This window comes from Phascolarctos cinereus, unplaced genomic scaffold (assembly GCF_003287225.1).
Source record: "Phascolarctos cinereus isolate Bilbo 61053 unplaced genomic scaffold, phaCin_HiC Scaffold_9;HRSCAF=440, whole genome shotgun sequence".
Taxonomy (NCBI): domain Eukaryota; kingdom Metazoa; phylum Chordata; class Mammalia; order Diprotodontia; family Phascolarctidae; genus Phascolarctos; species Phascolarctos cinereus.
Window position 1 is genome coordinate 233641429 of NW_027556402.1, and position 23960 is coordinate 233665388.

A 23960-nucleotide genomic window follows, 5' to 3' on the forward strand; every position below is an offset into this window, starting at 1 on the left:
TCATTGGACCTCACAACAACCCTGGGGGGAGGTGCTATTCACTGTTGTTCATTTGTTTCCGTTGTGTCTGACTCTCGGTGACCCCTTTTGGAGTGGTTTGACATTTCCTTCTCCAGCTCATTTCACAGCTGAGGAAACTGAGGCAAACAGGGTTATGTGCCTTGCCCAGGGTCACACAGCCAGTAAGTGTCTGAGGCTGGATTTGAACTCAGGTCTTTCTGACTCTGTGTTCTACTGTGTGCTCAACTTCTCTTCTCCTCCACCCCTTTCATCTGTCCCATTATTCAAAATTTATATCCTGAATCCCCCCCCCAAAACCCTTTCAGATTGAGTTCCGTCTGACTTTGAGTTCCACCATTTGTGATTATTCTCCTTTGTTCCCATCACTCAGAATCCTTAACACTTGTGTGTCTTCAGCTGTGGTTACCCAAGCATATACTTGTATGTTTGGTATTAGACCTATTTTATAGATGAGGAAAATGAATCCCAGATAGGTCAGGTGACGTACCCAAGATCACACAGATGGGAAGGAGCAGAGCCAACATTTGATGATGTCTTTCAACTCTAAATCTGGTAGTCTTTTTCCTACACCACTTTAAGACCTCCATGTGTTTCAATATTCCTTTGAAGAATTATTCAGAGAGAGTGGTTAGGCCAAAGATCTCACTCCCCCCTTCTTCCTCCCCACCCCACAAGGGTTTTTCTTTTTTCTGTTTCCCATGTCTAATTATCTTCCTATATTTTCTTCATTCATTCATGCAGGAGTGATTAAATGTTTCCTTCCTGTTAGCTTTTTTCATAAAAGTCCCCTTCTGTGCTCCATCACAGAGGCATCTCAGAACGGAGGTGATCCTGAGTTCTAGAAAGCTGTGTGGGTGGAACTGAGACCACTGGCGGGTCCTTCCACACTGGGCCTGGCAGTGTGCTCTTTTTTTCCTAAGGCTCAGCCTAGATGAGTTTGGAGGGGTTTTCTTACCGTACAGTTGGCTGTCAGTCAATTACGTTTGGATTTTGGTCACACAACCCGTGAAGATAACCTGCCAGTGTGTAGCCCTGCTTGGATCTCCATCAGGGTAACAAGCCACAGCAGACAAGGGGAGATCCTTGAAATGGTGACCTGCCAAGAAGCCCATGCCATCCTAAATGGCATCAAAGACTTAAGAAAAAGAGAACCAAGACCTGCCCTTGAGAATCTTACAGACTACTTGGAGAGAATTCCTGAAACACCCACTAGGTGCCAGGCACTGTGCGAGGCAGGAAGAACACGGAGACAAGGTCACAACAGCCTTTGCCCTCAAGATGCTTCCATTCTGCTGGAGGGAAACATTACCTACACAGGTAATAAAGACTGGCAGCTGGGCAGTGCAGGGGAATGGAGCCCTAGACTTCGAGTCAGGAAGAACTGAGTTCAAATTCTGCCTCAAGTCATTTACTAGCTAGGTGACCCTAGGCAAGTCACTCAACCTATTGCAGCCTCAGTTTCCTCCTCTGTTAAATGAGGATAATAATAGCATCCACCCCTCAAGCTTGTAGTATCAAATGAAATAACACACGTAAAGAACTTTTCAAACCTCAGATATCTGTGATGGGGAAGGGAATAAGCATTTATGTGTTATCTGCTATGTTCCAGGCAATGTGCTAAGCTCTTTTTATAAATATTATTAATTTGAGATAATAGAAATGCTATTATCATCATCATCATCATTATAGTTAAATATAATAAATAAAATAAATTCAATAAAATAATAAATATAAAATAAAAATACAACAGAATAAATACATAAATAAATATAATAAAATATAAATATAATATATAATAAAGTAGCAAGCAAAAAGCCCCTTTTTGAGGAGGGATGTTAAGGGGAAAAGGGAGAGCATTCCTGGTCATGAAGGACAGTTCGTGTAAAGTCACAGAAGATATACAACCAGAGAATAATTCAAAGATAGTCAAATATAGCCCAAAGATGGACTCTATGTGTGTTATAAGTAAGAGCTTGAGGCAGGATTCAAAGCAGCTGTCCCAAGTTCTATCTGCTGCCTGCTGCCCCCATGTTGTCCTATATTTCCTTTCCTGAAGTCGCTCACTGTGTATGATTGATTTGCTTGAATCTCATCCTTTTCTTTTATAGGAACTAACATGAGAGCATTGCCACCCCTGCTGCAGACCAATCCTGAGTCCTTCCTCCTATCCATGGTTTCAGTGTCTATCGGGCATCTTTTTATTGTACTTTGCTTATGTACCTTGGAGTCATACCTGACTGTGTGACCCTGGGCAGGTCACTTACCTCCTGTTTGCCTCAGTTTCCTCATCTGTAAAATGGGGATAATAACACCACCTACCTCCCAGGCTTTGTTATGAGGATCAAATGAGATCATATTTGTAAGGTGCTTAGGAGAATGCCTGGCACATACATAGATAGTAGGACAATCTTGCCCTCAAGGACCTTACATTCTAATGAGGGAAGACAACACAAGAGGGAGCTGAAAGCAATGATGTGGGGAGGAAGGTGTCCTGCGCTGGCATGGTGGTAAGTCCAGAGAGTCAGTAGGGAGATGCTTTAAAAATGTTGGATGGCTAGAAAGATGAATGAATGAATGAATGAACTAATGGAACGTACAAACGAATGAACAGATGAACATACAAGGCTTCTTCTCTTTCCTTTCCCATTTCCCATTCCATTTCTCTTCCAAATCTTGTCAATTCCACCTCCATGATAACTTCACATGCGTTCTCCCTCCCCCCACAGAGCCACCACCCTGATTCAGGTCTGTACTATCTATCTCCTGGATCATTATAATTGACAGCATATTGCTCTCTCTTCCTCCAATCCATCCTCCACACAGATGCCAAACTTCTCTTCCTACCATACGGATCTGACCAGGTCCCTCCCTCACTCAACAATCTTCATTGTCTCTGTTGCCTTTAAGATAAAATCCATAAGTTTTAGCCTTGGCTTTTAAGACCCTTTAGAGTCTGTCTTTTCAGGCTTATTTCATATCACTCCCCATTCAAACACCACATTCCATCCACATGGGACTCCTAGCTGTTCCCTGAACTCAGTGTTTCACTTCCCACCTCTGAATTTTTACCTCTTTATTCCCCTGCTTGGATTGATTGACTCCCTCCTCATCTCTCCTCTCAGAATCCTTCTCTTCCTTCAAGGTTTCCCTTAGCCTCCACTTCTTCAGTGATGCCTTTCCTTCCCTGCCCTGATTAAAAGTGTGGCCTTCCCTTCCTCAATTTCCCTTCAGCACTCTGGGTCTCTACCTTGGTCTACCATCACTCCCCACCTTGTATTTTGCTCATCTATTTTAGCTGTATCAATCACTGCCTCTCCCTCCCATTAAAATCTAATTTCCTTGGGAATGGTCATTTTTCAGCTTTGTCATCTCAGCCCCTACCACTGAGCCCTGCAGATAGTCAGATGAGGCAACCAGCATTTATTAAGTGCTTACTGATTTTCCTAAACCACAGGCTGGACCACATCACTCCCATCCTCAATAAACCCCATGGCTCCCTATGACCTCCGGGACCAAATATGACATTCTCCTTTGGTATTCAAAGCCCTTCATAACCTCGGCCCTCCTCTCCTTTCCAGTCTTCATCTACCTTACAGCCACTCTGCCTCACCTCCACGTTCTCTTCTATCCAGTGACACAGACCCTCCATTCTCGCCTCTGGGCATTTTCTCTGGCTGTCTCTCATGCCCGGAACATTCTCCCTTCTCATTCCTACCTCCCACCTGGCTTCCAAGTCTCAGCTAAAATCCCACCTTCCACAGCAAGGCCTTCCCAACCCCTTTTCATTCTACTTACTTATTTCCTGTTTATTTATATAGGTTGTGTGCACGTATTTGTTTGCTTTTTTTCCCCTGTTAGATTATAGGCTTCTTGAGGGCAGGGATTGTCTTTTGCATTTCTTTGTATCCCTAGCACTTAGCACAGTACTTGACACATAGTAAGTGCTTAATAAGTGCTTATTGGCTAACTGGTTGACTATGTACACATGAACTAATGGAATGTACAAATGAATGAACAAATAAACAAATGAAAGAATGAATGATAAAGTGTGTTTCTGGAGGTTCCATATACAGGATGCTCTCATCTTACAAGAAAATAAGTCTTCATGTGTTTTCCCCTGATTCTTAAAATTCATCTTAAGCTTAGCTGGGAGAATGTTTCTTTTTGAAGTACTACTGTATTTGCATATTACCCAGTTCCTTCAAGCATTCTCTGCCTTATCTCTTCTCCTTTTCTGAGACACCCACTCGTCTTCCAAATCCCAGGCAGACTTTGTCACCAACTGGCCCACGGCTTCATCTCTAGGCAGAAACATTTCCTTCCCACTGCCACTCCCAGCATTGAGGATGCTGATTCTTGCGAAGAAGCAGGGCCACTGCCTGGTCGGGGTGGGTGGTATTGATGGGAGATTAAGTCCAAATGTCTGAGGCCTGGCTGGCTTCTTTTTTCTGGTTTTGGTTAGAAAAGCAGCTGAATATAGAAAGATGCCTCTTGCCTGATTCTTTACCTGTCTGCTGGGAATTCAGTCTTCATTGGCAAATAGTGAGGTGCCAGAATCCGGGCTTCTTCAGTAAAGAGGTGCCCTGGATGAGTTCTGAGACCCCTTCCAGTTTGGGGACGTTTTCTTCCCAAGCATCTACCTAGTGCCATGGCTAAAGTAGTAGACTTGGGGTCAGGAGGTCTAAGTTCAAATCTGGCCTTAGACTGGAACTAGCTGTGTGACCCTGGGCAAGTCACTTGACCTCTGTTTGCCTTAGTTTTCTCATCTGTAAAATGAGGATAATAATAACACCTCAGTCACAGAGTTGTTGTGAAGATTAAATGAGAATTAACTTATGTAAAACACTTTGCAAGCCTTAAAGCAGTATGTAAATGCTAGGGATTGTTATTATACCCACTTCACAGATGTGAGAACTGAGGCTGAAGTTATTTGCCTGTGATCTCCCTGCAGTGAAATTTGAATCAGGTCTCTCCTGCTTCTAAGTCTAGAAGCGTCTCTACTACGCCAGTCTGACTTTTCTAAATAGTAAGCAAGGGAAATAGGGAATATTTAGGGAATATGGGAAATGACAGGCCTGGAGCAGGGGCACCTTGGCTCTGACCAGCTGCTTCAGGTGTTGGTAGCAGGCACCGTGGTGACTCTGTGAGCTGCTGGGTAGGAGCTCAAAGCTGGCAGTCAGTGCAGAATTTTCTCTTTTAAAGGTCAGGACAATGGCAATATTTCCAGGAAACAAAGGAAGGTGATCCTCGCTGGGATGTAGCTGTCCCTAACATAGCAGGCCCTACTTGACCTTTTGTTCTCAGACCAGCTGTTTTGTTCATATTCACATGTTAAGAGACCGATCTGATGGGAGCATTACTCAGACAATGGAAGGATATTGGTGTCAGCTAAAAAATAGAGAAGTGGGTTAAGGGGAGAGGCAAGTTTGAGAGGGAGATTGGAAATGTCCTGTTTTAGACAGGTTGTATTTGAAGGGCTGGTAGGACATTAAAGTACCAGTGTCCCCTTGGCTGTCAGAAATGTGGCTTATAGCTCAAGGAAGAGGTTAGGGCTGGAGATATGTAGGGCTGGGAGTCATTGGCAGAGGGTGATCATTGAATCCATAGGAGATGAGATCACCCAGGGACAGTCCTGAGGGAGAAGGGAGAAGCAAGAGTAGAACCTGGCAGGATGCCCACATTTAGGGGCACCCTATGGCTACCTACGTAATCTTCCAAATGGACCTCTTTGAGCGTGCCATTCCACTCCTTCCAAACCTTCCGTGGCTCCTCATTGTCTACCAAATAAAATATAAACTACCAGCTTTGGGCATTCAGGGGCCTTCAGGATCTGGATGCATCCTATCCTTCTAGCCCTGTCTCATCCCTTTCCCTGTCTGCATGGTATGGTGAACAGAGCCCTGGCTGTGGAGTCAAAGAGCCCGGGTTCAAGATCCACCTCTGCCATTTACCTTGATGACCTTGGACAAGGCACTTATCCTAACTGGGCCTTAGTTTCCTCAAATATAAAATGAAGGGGTTGGACTAAATGATCTCTGAAGGCCTTCCCAGTTCTAGCTCTGTCATGCTGTGCTCTACTCTACATTCCAGCCAAACCACCCTGCCTTTGTTTGTGATACCCCTTGTACCTGGAATGAACTCTTGCTTCTATCTGTTGGAGCTTTCCCTCCCTTTGGAGCCCAAGTCAGGGGCCACCTGGTGCATGTAGCCTTTCCTGATCCCCCCTTGCCCTGCCTTACTTCTTCCTCCTCTTTGTCTCTTTCTCTGTCTCTCTCTAGTTGAAAATAATCTCTGCAGCTTCAGATTTCTCATATGATCATAGGACTTGGCCTGGCCTCGTTCTTTGCATTTATCTCTTTCTCCCTCATACTCTTGTTACTTGTGCACAGATTTTTCCCCTCTTCCTGGTCCGTTTGTAAGGTCATCATCTATATTCCTTCCTATTTATACTTATTCCCCCAAGGCTCTCTCCTTTTCTCCCTCAACACTCTCTTAGTGAACTGATCAGCTCCAATTGATTCAGCCACTATGCTGACAACTCCCAAATCAACATATCTAACCATCATTTCTCTCTTGAACTCCAGTCTTGCGTATCTACACCTTTCTGGGAAAGGGCCCCACCAGAATGGAAACTCCTTGAGAGCAGAGTCTACGTCATTACTTGCATGCGGTAGACATTAAATGTCTGTGGAATTTATTTGATACTAGCCACCTTTCTTAAATGTCATATGTGGTACTTTATTTCCCAGGGGTCAAGGGATAGAGCAAGAAAACCACTGGGGAATGAAATTAGAGAAGAAATTTAGAGGGTGGTTGAAAGTGGTAAGCATCAGGTTACATAGGAATAAATGGGAATTGTGGGCGCTAGGGATAAAAACCCGTAATTAATGATCTTTGACAATAGGTCTTGAAGAGTACACTCCACAGACTTTAAATAACTTAGTGTAGAATGTTTCTAAGGAATTGCTCCATTTTGTGTATATTCAAGCTTTGCAGGTCTATAAGTGTTTTCCTAATAATGGTGATCTAGTTGTGGTCAGAATTAATGCTGGCAGAGTGTTTAGTTGCAAAGGTTTTCCTTTGGACTATTCTGTCTACCTCAAGCAGGGCTGGCCTCGAAGATCATTCTCTTTTCTCCACACCATCACCCACCATCATACCCTTGTGAAAAGGTGCTGTTTGGAAACTTCTAGTAGATCTAGTGGATACCAAAGAACTTTTAAGATCGAAGAGGCTTTGTAACTGAATCCAAGAATATAGGCACTGCCTCTTTTGTTCCTAGGGCACTCAATTAAGTCTGGCTGATACTCTGAGACTTCTGTGTGTTCGTGAATTCATTGGCGGATGTACCTCTTTGGGGCCAGATTGCAACCATGTACTTCTCCATCTTGTATGAACCTTGCCCACATCCTTCCATGAGCCCAGCCTAGAAAGCCTGCACAGTATACTGGAAGCCTTTATCTGGGTATTTTTTTAAAATAGGTTTTATTGATAGCCTCCATTTTTACATTCTGTACCTTCTCAAGGTCATAATCACAGGCATCCTCTTGTTTCATGTAGGGAGGCGGCATGATGTAGGGGAAGGAGAATGAGATTAAGAGTAAGAAGAAATTGATCCAAATCTCCCCCCTTTAATTTACAGGCTTGACCTTGGGCAAGTGTCTCAGAGGCTCAGTTTTCTTATCTAGAAATGGTAGAATAATATTTGTACTCAATATGTCACAGGGTTATTGGGAGGAAAGCATTTTGCAGACCCTTGAAGTATCATAGAAATGTGTTATTTAAATAGTTTTTACCATTGCTGCTGTTCATGAGTAGTTATCATAATTCTACACGTAATGCTATATGATGAGACCGGCAGGACCTATTAAGGCATGTAGGCTTATTTGACCTTATACAGGACAGCCCCAGACTGCTGTATTTTTTAAAGTGGTAAATAGCTTTTTATGGTTTGGTTGTTGTTTTTCCCTTTGCTCTCAACTGTTATTTCTTACTACAGTCTGTGTATCCACCCCTCTTGCCTTCATCCATTTGCTGGTCCTAGTCTTCCTTGGATATTAGATAACCAAATGATAGAATTGTGTGTAAAGTAAGAGCAGACAGGCTACCGGTATGGAGCAGAGGGTTAAAATGCTTCAGTTTTAGTGTGGGGACTTCACGGTCTCTAATTTGGCTGCTCCGATGCCTTTTTAAATTTACTTTCCTGTTTTCAGCGGTGTTCCAGATCAGTGAGGTTGCCAGAGAGCCAAATTCACTTCTTTGCTTTGCATCTGCTCTTGTCTATTTTTATTGTAGCTGGATGATTTCCCCCCCTGGAGATAACAAAAGGTCTGTTAATATGTGAGCGTTCTAGAAACCGATCCTCCTAGCCCAGTGACTTAAACAGGGCGTCCCAGAAGTCTTGGTGCAGTCTTATGCTTTAATTTGTTGTTATTCAGGTGCTTTTCAGTCATGTCCAACTCCTTTTGTGAGCCCATTTGGGGTTTTCTTGGCAAAGATGCTGGAGTGGTTTGCCATTTTCTCCTCCAGCTCATTTTATAGATGAGGAAGCTGATGCAAACAAAGTTAAGTGACTTGACCAGGATCACACAGCTAGGAAGTATCTGAGGCCAGATTTGAGGAAAATGTGTCCTCCTGACTCCAGGCCCAGTGCTGGAGTGCCACCTAGCAGCCCCTGGGCTTTGATAGTCTTAAGCTATTAAAGCTTAAGAGTGTAGTCCAAGACTTTTAGGTTGCTGTGTATTGCCCTTTGAGGCTTGCAGAGCATTTAACATATATTATGTCAGTGAATCCTCAGATTCACTGATACCCAGTTGTGAAGTGACAGTCATGAAGGTGGCAGTCAAGTAACCAATTCTTCAGTTGTGTAGATGTGACCCAATAGACATCTCTGTAGAGGGTGCTATGGACAGGAGGCAGGATCTAAGGCTAGAATCATAGAATAGCAGTGTTGGAGGGAGCTAGCACGTAGAGCACAGAATGTCAGAGCTAGAAGAGGCCTCTGAATATAGAATGTTCATATCATAAAGGACTTTAGAACACAGCGTCAGCGCAAGAAGCACCATTAGAACAGAAGTGGTGACTCACTGGCCTCCTCCTCTTACTGGGAGCAAGGGAATAAAGGTGGTAACACGTAGTAAATATTGCACTTCAAAAGCTCTGGTTTCATAGGGGTGAGCAAAGAATGTTCTCAGTAGAAGAGACCTTCGAAAATAGAATGATAGATTTAGAACAGACATCAGAACACAGAATGTCAGATCTACAAGGCATCCTGGAATATAGAAAATAGAAGGTTAAGAGGTGAAATGGACCTTAGAACACAGAATGTCAGAGCTAGAAGGAATCTTAGAATACAAGGCATAGAATCTTACAGTATCAGGAGGGACCTTAGAACACAGAATGTCAAAACTGGAAGGGGCCTTAGAAAACAGAATGTCACATATGGAAAGGCCTTTAGAATACACAACATAAAATGTCTGTAGCTGGAAGGAACCTTAGAACACAGAATATCAGAACTGGAAAAGATCCTTAGAATATTAAAAAATATATAATGTTAGGGATAGAAGGACCCTTAGGACATAGAACACAGAAACTGGAAAGTGACTTAGAACATAGAATGTTAGTGTCAGAAGGGACCTTAGAACATGGAATGTCAACTGGAAGATGGCTTAGAACATAAAATGTTAGCGTTAGAAGAGACTCAAGAGCACAGAATATCAGAGGCAAAAAGGGCCTTAGACCCTAGAATGTTAATATCAGGAGGGACTTTAGAACATAGAATGTTAGTGTTGAGAAGGATCTTAGAACACAGAATGTCAGAGTGAGAAGGCTCTTAGAACATGAAACATAGAATACCAGAACTAGAAGGGACTCTAGAACAAAGAACTAGAAGGTCTTTTGGAACTTGGAACACAAAATGTTAGAAATCAGGATAGAGGGGCTTTAGAGAATGAAATGGCAAGCGCTAGTAAGGTCCTTAGAACATGGAACTCAGTATGTCAGAGCCAGAAGAGACTCTAGAACAAAGAACTGAACAGGCTGTCAGAGCATGAAATATTAGAAGTCAGGGCAGGAAGGGACCTTACAGTATGGAATGTCAGGAGCTGGAAGGACCCTTAGAACATGGAACATAGAATGTGAGAAATAGAAGGGACTCTGGAACAAAGAATTAAATGGGCTCTCAGAGCATGGAATATTAGAAATCAGGAGAGGTGGAACCTTACAGTATAGAATGTCCGGAGCTGGAAGGGCCCTTAGAACATATGCTGTTAGAGGTCAGAAGAAACACGAAGATTATCTAATCTAACCCTGTCACTTACTAGGTGAGAAAACTGCTGACTGTGATGCAAAAGGAAGGCTCCTGCTCCCGTGTTCACGCTTGGAGATATGTTCTATGTAATTTTCTGTAGTTGTGTCTGTGCACACTCAGGTGTGTGTGTGTACACACATGCAGGTGTGTGTGCTCTTTCTCCAGCCCTATCATTTTCTCCTTGAAGTGAGCTCTGTGCTTGGCCCAAGGCTCTTCCTGCCTAGGAGAGTGATCTGACCCTCTCAGAAGGATCCCACTCTGCTCTGCTCTGCTCTGCTCTGCTCTGCTTTCCCCACATGGGAGCATCTTCCTGGTGGAGGAGGAGGTCAGCACATCTCCAGGCCCTCCTGCTAACTCATCTTCTTTTCTCTTCGCAGCTGCAAACCCCCTCCTGTGCTCCACAGCCCGCTTCCATTGCAAAAATGGCCTCTGCATCGACAAGAGCTTCGTGTGCGATGGAGAGGATAATTGTCAGGACAACAGCGATGAGGAGAACTGTGAGAACTCTCAAGGTAGAGTCTGTGCCCGGGTGGGTGCGGGCGTGATGAAGCCTGATCTCGGGTGAGGGCGGACACTGCGTCTTTTCTGCTTGGGCCATCTCCATGACTTCCTGTCAGTCTTAGGAAAAGCAGGGGTTTTCTGTTCTCAGGAAGTTTTGGAAAGATCACCCAAGCAGACAAATTTTCATTATAAATATGTAAGAAAATGGGCTAAAGAAAATGCTGGCCTTTGGCCACGTTGGGGGCAAGGGTATGAAATAAGCTTAGGTAGTTACAACCTGTAAACATTCGTCAACTTCAGAAGCTGTGTGGTTTCATCAGGGTGAGCATTCTCTCCTCCATCCAGATTGTGGCTCTTCTGTGTGTTTCATGAGTTGTAATGATCAGAAACAAAGCCATCACCTTGTGGCCAACCTCCTGGTGATCAACATCTCCAAGCTTTAGATCGGACTGGTCCTTGGATGAAGGCATGAAGTCCAACATTGATCCCATGTTCCACCTCCAAAGAGGAACCCTGGAATGCTTGCTCACACCTAGATTTAGAGAGCTCACTATGTAGTCACATTCTTAAATATCCAATAGAATGTGAGTTTCAAGACAGGGGTTGTGGTAAACTCATGTCCCTTCACCTTCAGAACATAGCTCCCAAAGCAGCTCCTCCTAGACACACATCAGCAAAGAGGAAAACTAGCATCCCCACCATTGGAGTTGAAGGATTTTTGTATAAAAAATACTTGCCTTTGTCTTTGAGCTCAGTGCCTGGTTGTCTTTGCTTAATGATTACAAATTAGAAATGTTTTATTTCCCTCTGCAGTACTTCCCAGGCCTTGAAAATACATTTTTCTTCGCTGTGGACTGGGGAAAGGAAAGTTTTATTTAACATTATTTTGATGGGGTCGAGAAAACTGGACCCAAGACAATTAATATGGTGCTCTGAAGTCCTTTTGCTAATTCCATCAGGGTAAAATCCATATCTCAGCCTTTGAAGCATCTACTTTATACCTCTCTCCCGTCGCCTTCTGTCATGCTTGATTCTGAGTTGTTTTCTTCTTTGGTCTCTAAGATTAATGACAGCCATTTAAGAACAGGGGCCGGGGGAATCCTGAAAGCCAATGATTATTGTATCTTTCCCGGCCACATGGAATGTATAAGAGGATCAAGACGCCCAGTAGTGGAATATTATTTTAATTGTGGCTCTGTTGGTTGGAAACATAACCTGTCGAGCAGACAGTTCCAAAAGCAGATCCTCAGAAATGGCGCGTCTGTGGCTGTTCAGTTGCCTAGGTGCTGAGGAGGGGCCCGTGGGGGGCTGAGGGCTGCTGGCCAGTGTGGCTCTCACACATGATGGGTGTGGGGCTGAATGGGGGCGGTTTACAGCCATGGGAAGGTGTGGGTTCTCCTTGTGGGCTCAGCTGATGCTTCCCTGGAAACCCTGGGCGGAGGCATCAGACTCCAGAAGCTCAGCCCCTCAAGGGCACTCTCAGGACTTGTTACTTCTGAGGTAGCAGAGGAGGGAGGAGATGGCGAGTGAAAGGGGCTTTTCGGGGGGGGAAAAAAACAGTGGATCAAGAAGTGATCCCTGAACTGGAAGGGAAGGGGGTCTGGGTTCTTGGCCCAACTCCACCTCTCAACCAGAGCAGAGGCCAGAGGGGTTCCTCTCTTCTTACCTATGGGCCTCAGTTATTCTTTCTTTTCTTGTTAAATTTTTCTTCACTTTTTTTTTAATGTATGGGACAAAACAAGCATTTCTGTAGCATAATAGACCATCCCTTGCCTGTTCCCCCCCAGCAGCAATGCAACACATACAGACACACACACACTCACACTCACACCCGAGCACACACACATACACACTCCCGTAGACTTACACACACACATACACTCACCCGAGTACACACACACTCACACAGACTTACACACACACACACACACACACACACACACACACTCACCCGAGTACACACACTCACACAGACTTACACACACACACACACACACACACACACACACACACACACTCTCACACACTCACATCCAGGAACAAAAGTTCATTGGAGGGAGCACAAAAGGGCAGGATGAGAAATGGGGGATGGGATGTTGGCTGAGTATGAGATCCCTTCTACCAATAAGAACCAGTGATAACATCGTAGGGTCTTTAGGGTTTGCACAGCCCTTTACGTGTGTCATTTTATTTGGGCCTCGCAACAACCCCGGGAGGAAGCTGCTATTATCCCCATTTTACAGATGAGGAAATTGAGTCAAAGAGAAGTGAAGTGATTTGCCCAGAATCACAGGGCTTTGAGGATCTGAGGCTGGATTTGAGCTCAGGTCTTCCTGACTCCACCCCCAGCTCTTTATCCACTAGGTCACCTAACTCTACCTAGCTGCGTATTTGGCCTTGTTTGCTGATCCATACGTAAGAGTTTAGAGCCTTGAAAGCAGGGTTCTCATCTCATGCTGATTCTTTTGTGTGACTGGACCAACCTGTTGACCTCTCTATATCTCAGTTTCCTCTCCTATAAAATGGGGATAGTAATATCTACAGTACCTCCCTCACGAGGCTGTTTTGAGATGTCAGGGTAATGCATGCAGAGCACTTTGCAAACCTCCCAACACAGCACAAATTTGCAAAGAATGCCAGATTTTAGAGTCAGGGACCCCAGGTTCAAATTCTGACTGTGACCTTGGGCAAGGTCGCTTTGCCTCTTCCTCATCAGTAAAATGAGATAGTTGGATTCGGCCTCTTCCAGCCTTGGGATCACGAATCTAGAGCTGAAAGGGACCTCAGAGGCACTCGTCCAACTCATTCATTTTACAGATGAGGAAACTGAGGCCTTAGCATAGGGATAAACAGGTGGCGGGTCACGTGACTCTGCTCTTACGTCAGGCGTGGTTGTGCAATGACATTGTTCCCTACAATGCTTGGATAAGCTCCAACACGGAGATTATGACTCTCCATGTTGGGGTTTTTTTTTGGGGGGGGAGTGAGCATTGATTTTTCTTGGGGGAGGGGTTCTATGATCTCTTCTGGGGTTTGTTTTGCTGCTGCCTGGGCTGCTTATTCCTGACGAGGAACATATCAAGCCAGATCAGTCTGACAAGATGAAAAGTATTCTCAGGAGGTCCACTCCTCTTCATCTGTGTGTGCAAACCCCAAGGAAGAGCCTCTGGGCCAACGCTTAAGGAATCCACAGCCCCAGGAGACCAGCGTTGTGACAAGGAAAAAGAAAACCTCACTCAGTTAATCAATAAACAGTAAAAAAATCAGTTTAAAAAAGTTATTAAGCTCCTACTGTGCGCCTGGCCCTGTACTGAGCACTGGAGATGTAAAAAGAGATAAAAGACAGCCCCTGCCCTCAAGGAGCTTCCAGTCTAACTCACATCCCTATGGTGACTTATAGTTTATGGGTTGTTTTCTTCACATGCACCTTCTTTCATATCTGAAGAGAGCAAGTAGAGGAAACTGAGGCTGAGTGAAAGAGACTTTTCCACAGTCACATGACTAGCAAGTGATAGAGCCCAGACTAGAGCTGAGGTCTTCTGGCCCAAGTACAAGGTTATCTCTAAAGCACTGCACTGCCTTGGCACGAGATCCAAATGAGGGATGGGCTCCTTCTATTCTCAGAAGAGAGTGGGAAATGAGGGACGGGAGATTTGGGGGCGAAACCCAATGGCAACAGTCACCATGTTACTTCTTGCATGAAAATGGAAGTTCCCTGAGGGCAGGAATTCGTTCTTGTCCTGTTCCTCTAGGGAGACAGCTCTGTGTTGTGAAGAGAGCCGTCCTGCCTCTGATGCATAGTAGCAGTGTAAACCTAAGCAAATCACAACCCCTCCTTGTCCCAGGCAACTCTTTAAGTTGTGAAAAAGGTGCTGCCTTGCACTGATGGAAGGGATTTCCTCACCTGGGACTTCCCTACCATTGAAAATCATAGGTCCGTTTTGTTGTTCTTCACTTACAGGCCCTCCCATCTCCCATCTCCCCTCTCCGGGCCTTTGCCCTGGCTGTGCCCCGTGCCTCACCTCTGCCTCCTGCTTTCCCTGGCTTCCTTCAAGATGCAGTTTAAATCCCATTCCCAGTCCCCACACCTCCCCCCACCACTAATGCCTTCTCTCTGTAAATTACCTTTCATTTAGACCAAATATATCTAATATGTAGGTAATTGTTTGCATGTTTGGTCCATCCCCACCCCCTGCCATTTATCTGTGAGCTTCTTGAGGTCAAGGAATTATGGTTTTGCCTTTCTTTGTATCTCTAGGACTTGGCACAGTGCTTGAAACATAGTACATAGTAAGTACCTAATCAATGCCTTTTCACTGATCACTCTTCCTATCCGCAGTGCCTAGCACAGTGACTTGTACATAGTAAACACTTAGTAAAGGCTTATTGCTTGATTGACTAATCCTGTCTGGATGAGAGACTGATCCCTTCCCTTGTGTTCTCTAGCTGACAGAGGATTCTCGCCTCCAAAGGGCTCACCAGGTTCTTAATCTTTTTTTTTTTTCTTTTTCTGTCATGGACCTCTTGGACTGCCTGGTGAAGATAACTGGTGCCTTCTCAGAGTCGTGTTTTTAAGTAACTGAAGGGAAATGGCAACTTTTACTTAGAGGTTTGTGAAAATAAAGGTGTCATTTTTCTCCCATCAATGTTCACAGATCCTTTGGAGTCTTTTTTTTTTTTTGAGGTGGTCGGGGTTAAGTGACTTGCCCAAGGTCACACAGTTAGTAAGTGTCTGAGGCTAGATTTTAACTCAGGTCCTTCCAGCTCCAAGGCTGGTGCTTTATCCACTGCACTATCTCACTGCTGCGACCCTCTGGAGTCTTCATCCCAGAATAAGCAGCTTAGCTCTAATGCTTCCAGACCAGAGCTGGGTTTTGTTCTGGAGCACTGGCATCTTGGAGGGGAGGGGTGCATTTCTCCACCGGGACCGCCATGTTGTAACATACCACCCCAGCCGAGCGCTCCTAGAGTTCTATTGCATTGGTCTCTCAGGACCCACCTTACTACCGTTAGACCCAGTCCAGTGGGATAAAATAGAGATCACCCCTTCTCCCTCCATGACTGCCCCTACAATCAGGTATCCATCTGCGGTCAGAATGCCATATATGAAATGTGTACACATGTAAACATGTGTATATACACATGTGTGTGATGCACACATGCATGCATACATACATACATACATACATACCACTACCAGGTTGCTGTGTCTCCTCTTTCCCTCCCACACACCCAAGTTGAATTTCCCCCATTGAGTACTGATAAGGCGCTTTTGCAGACACTGAGGCGGAGAGACCCAGGCCTCCTCTTTTTTTCTCTTTGGAGGTAGGAGTAGAGCATGATGCTGAAAGTAGACAGAGAGGATGCTGTCATCCTTTTGGAAGGTGAATTACAGTTTAAGTGGAAATCTGTGGACTCCTAATAAGATTCATTACCACGGGGAGAGGAGCAGTCATGGAGGCTTTAGACAGAAATAGGGCTGGATTGGACACCTCCTTCTGAGACAGACTACTTGGCCTATCTCCAGGTCCTTGGCAGTGTCATGACAATTGAGTTTTGGAAGTGACTCATGGGGAGATGGAGAAGGATTGCTTATCATCTGGGCCCCTAATAACAATGGTAATGTATTTATGTGGCATTTTACAATGTACAAGGCACTTTTAAACATTTATTATCTCATTTGAGCTCCATCGTAGCACTGCGAGGGAATCCAGGCAAGTATCATACCCCCATCTTATAGACGGGAGAAGAGACAAGTGAAGAAAACAGAAGGCCTTGCTCTGGGTCCTGACCTTCATGGTCTTCCGTGCCAATAATGTTGTCAGTTGTTTCAGGCTCTTTATGACCCCATTTGAGGTTTTCTTGGTAGAGATACTGGTAGAAAAAATGGAGGTTTCCCATTTCCTTCTCCAGCTCCTTTTACAGATGAGGAAAACAGGCAAACAGGGTTAAGTGACTCGCCCAGGGTCACACAGCTAGGAAGTGTTGGAGGCTGGATTTGAACTCAGGAAGATGAGTCTTCTGACTCCAGGCTGTCGCTGTAAGCACTATGGCGCCACCTTGCTGCCACCCCCATTTTACAGTTGAAACTGTTACAGACAGAAGTTAAAGGACATGCCCAGAGCCACACAGCTAGTAAGAGCCTGAGGCAGGATTTGCACTCGGATCTGCCTGACTCCAGGCCCAAAGCTCTATTCACTGAGCTGCCTATAGGGCCCTGGCAAGACCCTGTGTAGGAAGTGACACTTTAACCAGGCCTTAAGTAGAATTATATATAGAAAGGGAGAGCATTTCAGGCACAAGCCACAGCCAGTGCAAAAATAATGCCTTCGCTGAAGACTTTGTGACCGTATGAAGAGGCCAGCACCGCTCATCACCCCCTGGCCAGCCTTTCCCTGCATCTCCCCTCCTTACCTAGGGTGGTCCTTGGGTCACATAACCGGTGGGAGCCGTCGATCTGGACCCAAGCACCTGGCGTCAGATCTGGGCTCAGCTGCCTCTTCCTTAGACAAATGGCTTGATCTCTCTGGGCCTCCGAGAGGGTCAGGCTATCTGACCTTTTCTGTGCCCATGTTCCTCACATCCCTGCCAAGACGCTAGATCCTACCAGAGCCTGGTCCCCATTGGCACTGGGTGTGAGAGCTCAGGGCTGCCCCCACCCCCTGGTAAGGCTTGGAAGCTTTGCATGGAGTAAGTAAGCAGTGAAGAAGTGGTGGCCAGAATCCCTGGAAAGAAAACATCCAAGCCCCGAAGGAAAGTGACCGATGTCCTTGGGGTCTGTCTGTTGACCTTGCTGCTGGAATCCTGCCACGGGCTCAGCCTGCAAGTGGGGATGGGAAGGAGAATGCCAAAGAGCGCCAGCACCGTAGGCTCCCTTTGACTCCAGTGCCTGGAGGACCATTCAGTGGCAGGAGGAGAGAGGGCTTTTCACTTTTAATTTCAGGTTTGGAAGAACAGCTGGGCCAGGGAAAGCAATAGCATTTGATTCAGCTGGGGACACAGAAGGAGGTTCTGAGAGGTTGACTGCTGTCTTTCCGTACCTGCCACTTTTTTTTTCCCCTGCCTAATTGAATGTTGTACATCTACGAAGCCTCCTCTCTCACGGTTTTGGCGGAGGTTGAAAATTTCTACAATATCCCTCATTTGGAAGCAAGTCAAATGGTCCTGCATTTGTTGCTGACAGTAATTACTTCCCAAGCTTGTTGCTGCCATGGTAATCTTCCAAGCTGTTCTCTTAATCTCCCCCATTTAGGCTCTTCTGTCACACGTCTTCTCTTTCTCCTTTCCTCCCCTGTCTGTCTCTCATTACCACTCTCCCTGGCCCTTTCCTTGGAAGAGCTAACACTGTTGGGAGGGCAGAAGGACGAGGCATTCCTTCACCTATTGGAGTTGAACTCCCTTCTAGGGGCTCTGGTAGTGGCCTTACAGAATACACCCAAAGTGGCATCAACAAATGCAGGATTTCCATTGGAGTGTGTAAGCTTCTGGAGGGCCAGGATGATGATAGTGATGATGATGATGATGATGATGACGATAACGACGATCATCATCGTCATCGTCATCATCATCATCATTATTATTATTATTTTGTCTCTATCCCCAGATCCTAGAACTATACCTGGTATATATAGTGGGTGCCAAATTGAATTGAATCAGATTGATCTGGTGCAATGGGAATAAGCCTGGACTCAGAAGATTTGAGTTAACATTCTTGCTTTGCTATTGCAATCAATCAATCAAATCAACATTTCTTAAGCACCTGCTGTGTTCCAGGCACTGTGCTAGTGGCTGGGGACACACAGAGGCAAAAGCCCGTTCCTGCCCTGGAGGCGTTTACAGTCTAACGGGAGAGACAACATGCAAACAAAATTAGAAAAGGGAAGGCAGTGGAATTAAGAGGGGTTAGGGAAGGCTTCCTGTAGAAGGTAAGATTTTAGTTGAGACCTTGGACAAGTGACTTAAACTTTCTAGGAGAGAGAAAGAGACAGAGACAGGGAGAGAGAGACAGAGACAGATTTGTTTTAATATTTCTTGTCGATTCATGGAGTCATTAACTGTGTGGTCCATTGTAATTTTCAAGGATTCTACTACTTAGATAAGGTTTTATACCTCTTTTACTGAATTATTTATTCTCCTTTCAAGTATTTCCTCCAAAGATCTCATTTCTTTCCCAGATTTTTCCTCTAAATAATGAAAAGGACAGTTTCAGAGAAACCCTGGAAAGACTTGTATTAACTGATACAGAGTGAACAGAACCAGGATAACAGTGTATGAGATAACAATGTTGTAAAGACAAACAACTTTGATAGTCTCAAGAATTCTGACCAAAGCCATGACCAGTGATGATGCATACCTGCTACCTATCTCCTTTAGAGAAATAACAGAGTATAGAATTTATGTATATACATGGATATACATTCATACACACATATATGTATATATATATATGATATTTGAGATGTAGATGATATATGTGTATATGGTATCTGAGAGAGGTATATATGTTTGATATCTATTTTTGACACAGCCAGTGTAAGAATTAGGGGAGGTAGTTGGTGCAGCAGATAGAGTGCCAGGCCTAGAGTCAGGAAGACTCATCTTCCTGAGTTAAAATCTGGCCTCAGACCTGGGTAAGTCACTTCACCCTGTTTACTTCAGTTTCCTCACCTGAAAAATGAGCTGGAGAAGGGAATGACAAACCAGTCCAGTATCTCTACCAAGAAAACCCCAAAAGGGGTCATGAAGAGTCAGACCCAACTGAAAACAACCGTCAACAACAAATGTGAGAATCTGTTTTGTTTAACTGCATGTGTGTGTGTGTGTATTTGTTGCAAAGGTTTTCTTTTTCTTTTTTTTTTTTAATTAAGGGGTGGGGAGTAGGCAGAAGAGAAATAACTGTTGTTAATTTTTTTAAAAGATTTTTTTAAAAAAAGGGGAACACACTTAATGATCTCTGAGATTCTTTCTTGCTCTAACTAAATCATCCTGTGATTTTTCACAGAGGTTTTTGTTTGTTTGCCCTTTCCAGGACCACAATAGATGGACACCTCTGTGTTCTGGTCTTACACTCCTTTTAGATTTTAATCAGGAGATCTGGTTTTGAGGCCAAGCTCTGATAATTATTCACCTCCTAGGAGGAATCCTTCCCTGTACAAACTTTAGTTTTCTTAGCTAGTGATTTTTCCTAGACAGTGTCATGGTTATTGTGAGAAAATAGCTTTGAAACATCATCATCATCATCAATATTCTTTTATCCTTATCTCCTCCGATCCCCCCTCATGTACCATTTGTTGCTGTGGTTCAGTCATTCGGCCGTGTCCTACTCTTCGTGACCGTGTGGACCATAGCATGCCATGCCTTTCCATCCTCCACTCTCTCCTGAAGTTATTGTTCCCATGACACTGTCTTTCCATCTGTTTCTCTGCCATCCTCTTCTCCTTTTGCCTTCAATCTTTCCCAACAGCAGAGTCTTTTCCAGAGTCTTTTTTTCTTGTCATTATGTGGCCAAAGTACTTTCAGCTTCAGTATTTGACTTTCCAGTGAATAGTGTGAATTAATTTCTTTATGTATTGACTGACCTGGGTTCAAATTCTCCTCTTGCTAGCTGTGTGACCCTGGGTAAGTCACTTAAATTCTTGTTGGCCCCGGTTTCTTCATCTGAAAAAGGAAGGTGATAATTCCTGTAGCACCTAACTCATAGATGTCTCCAAAACATCTTCAATATCTCCAAAAATATCAAGATGTGCACAAATGATCAGGTCCTCTGCTCATTTCCCATAATATGCTCAAGCACCAGGAGTTTCCATATTGCCTAATCTCATAGCAATTTTTCTCGATTAACATGCTTGATACATGCCAGTCATTATGATGATGCCAGTGCTTGGCACATAGTAAATGCTTAATAAATGCTCATTCAGTGAATACTTTATTTTTGGTCTGGAACTGTGAACTCGTTATAGGGGACTCCCAATGAGGAAACTTTCTCTGCCAATACCAATTAGTAGCTGTTCAATCCTTGGCCTCACTGCTCCTCCCAGCTCTAAAAACCATGAATGTATATAGTCTTTTGTCATCCACATGGTGCAGTGGGTAGAGGGTTGGACTTGGAATCAGAAAGATCTGAGTTCAAATCCAATCTCAGACACTTATTAGCCGTGTGACCCTGGACAAGTCGCTTAACCCTGTTTGCCTCTGTTTCCTCATCTGTAAAATGATATGAACAAGGAAATGGCAAACCATTCCAGTATCTCTGCCAAGAAAACCCCAAATGGGGTCATGAAGAGTCAGACATGACTGAAACAACTAAACAATGACAAAATTATTGTTATTTATAATATTATTATAGAGTTTCCTGGGGTATGGAGTAGAGTGACTTTCCCAAGGTCACATAGTCAGTATGTGTCAGCACCTGGTCTTGACCTCAAGCATCATCATCATCATCTAATCCAGTCCCTACCCAAAGCTTGGATCGTAAGTTCTTATTATTTACCAAAATGGCCTGAATTCCAGGGAAACAGGCAATGGTCAGGGTGTCATGGGAAAGAGACCTTCTGATAAATGATAGACTCATCGGATTTCAAGCCAAAAGGCTCCCTGTAGCCCAGCTCTCCAATTTTACAGATGAGGAAACTCAGTTAATTGGGATACATGTCTTATCTCCCCTGCTAGACTCTGAGCAGTTTCTATGGCAGGGAGACATTTAGATGCTTAATGAGTGTCTGTCTGTTGAACTGTATTAAGTGTTCTGAGCTGTTCATCTGGTCTGGGGCTTACCCAGGTTGTCTGTTTTCTCCAAGTGCCTGTTTGCCCAGTTGGGCCTGGATACAGCGGCTTCCTGGTGGGCCAGGGATGGAGGAAGCAGCCTCTTAGTTTCTGATCCCCTGCTCAGGACCCTGATAAATATTGCTTGGATGAATAGGATCTAATACCCATCCAAGAGAATAATAGCTTTCATTTATAGAGAGCTTCCCAGTTCAGAATGAGAATTTGGGGGGTAATTGTGAGTCTAATTAAGCCTCAAAAGCCCCATCCCTCAGTACCACAGAAATTCAGATGAGAATAGAGAGAAATTTGGGTGGTAATAACTCATAATAGCTCTTATGAATTTCCCTGGGAAAGAATAATTTTAAGAGGATGTCTCTGGGCTGTAATCTTTCTCTCTCTGATCTAATGGTCTGAACACGCCACCTAAGTCAGGGGAAGTCTTCAAGTCCTTTTTTTCCTCTGTCTCTGATGGGAGATGTGATTTCATGCGAGCTTTTCATCTCCTTCGTCTTCGTTTCTACGTCCCATTTCCCTGCTCGTGACCTAGCTGGCTTGGGTTTTGTTAATTTGGGGCTTTCAAAGTCCATTAAGGGGCACTTTTCCAGTTTCCCATCTCTGTGTTCTCCTTGTTTTAAATATTAGCCTATATCATAGTGGAATATTATTATGCCTCAAGAGATGATCCATTTGAGAAACTGAGAGAATTTGGGAAGATGGAGGAAGCCCTGGCAGAAGGTGAACTACACGGACGGGGAGCGAGGGTGTACAACGTCTACGGTGATGTCAGCAGGAACAATGAAATCTGGTCTAATTTATGTAACTGTAATAACCAGTCGTGGCCCTGGAGGAGAAATGAGGAAATGTGCCATTCATGCTTTGTTTGAGAGGTAGTGGACTACTACAGGTGCAGCATGTTGAGTATGCTGTTAGATCTGGTGGGTTTTATTTAACTGGTTTTCTTAATTACAAGGGGAAGTTCTCTGGAGTTGGACATGAGAAAAAGGACTATCCAGAAATTAACACGAAGTAAAAACGAAAGAAGGCAACTAGGTGATGCAGTGGATAGAGCACTGGAAGACTTTATCTTCCTGAGTTCAAATCTGGCCTCAGACGCTTACTAGCAGGATGACCCTGGGCAAGTCACTTAACTCTGTTTGCTTCAGTTTCCTCATCTGTCAAACGAGCTGGAGAAGGAAATGGCAAACCACTCTGGTATCTCTGCCAAGAAGACCCCAAATGGGGTCATGAAGAGTCAGAAATGACTGAAACAACGCAACAACAAAAATTCTATTCCGCACTTTGTCTTTTTTCTTTGTATTTGATGCACAGTGCCTGACACATAGTGGTTGCTTAATAGATGCCTCTTGGACTGAACTAAATTGAATAGATATTCCTGATAAGTTGTTTTAATCTGCATCCATGGAGAGAATTGACATGCCAAGAGTTTGCTACAGTGGGTGATGATAATACTAATGATAAATATATGACATTTCTATGAAGCTTTAAGGTTTGCAATGCCCTTGTTATGCATGCTCTGTTTTGCACCTATCCCTGTAGCATAAAGTATGCAGGTATTACTTTATTTTACAGTTGAGGAAACTGAGGCTTAGAGTGGTTCAGTGATTTTCCCACTGGCAGATTCCAAACCCAGGTCCTCCTTATTCTAGTTTTTGTAATTTCTTCATTATGCCACTCTGCTTCTCACTAGTTTAAGAAAAGAATATAAGTGGTATCTCTTAAGTGGTATTAGAGTGAAGTGAATCAAGAAAAGTAGAAGGGCTTGGTGCCCAGATGGAGCTCCCCTAATGGATTAGGAGGTGGTGCCCTGGTGAGCTGTTCCTACTTTGTAGGCTCATAGGAAGGCCATCTCCAGCAGGTTAGATGTGTTAGGGATGTCTCATATCAATCACATGTTGTTGTTTGTCAGCCGTGTCTGACTCATGACCCCATTTGGGGTTTTCTTGGCAGACATACTGGAGTGGTTTGCCATTCCTTCTCCAGCTCATTTTACAGATGAGGAGACTGAGGCAAACAGATGCCTAGCCTTATGGAGAAATCCACTAGGTGTGATACTTTGGAGAAAGAGATGTTGGGTCCAAACAGCAAGGAAAGCGTTTTTGTAGAGATCGTGTATTAGTGAGTTGATGTATCCTGGCTGTCTCCAGCCCCTCGGTATCTCTTGCTATAACCACACTAAAGGTCATGTCACCGTGATGCCTGATTACATTTAGGATTGTACTAGCCTTCAAGGAAGAAATCAGGGCATGAAATAAGTTGCCTCTCAGTCCTGCCTGGGGAAATGCAGTTGTCCAACAGACCCGGCTGGTTTACACTGAGTAACGTAACCCCCTCCACCAATTGTGCC

General features: G+C 44.3%; 1 protein-coding gene across 2 annotated transcripts in view; it reads left to right on the forward strand.

Moving 5' to 3' along the window:
• Nucleotides 1-23960, forward strand: part of LDLRAD3 (low density lipoprotein receptor class A domain containing 3) — a 268228-nt gene that overhangs the window by 146517 nt on the left and 97751 nt on the right. For both annotated transcript variants that reach the window (XM_078149024.1, XM_020963945.2), the window contains exon 4: nucleotides 10708-10842. In XM_078149024.1, coding sequence (XP_078005150.1) covers nucleotides 10708-10842 — 135 coding nt within the window. The remainder of the gene's footprint in view (nucleotides 1-10707; nucleotides 10843-23960) is intronic.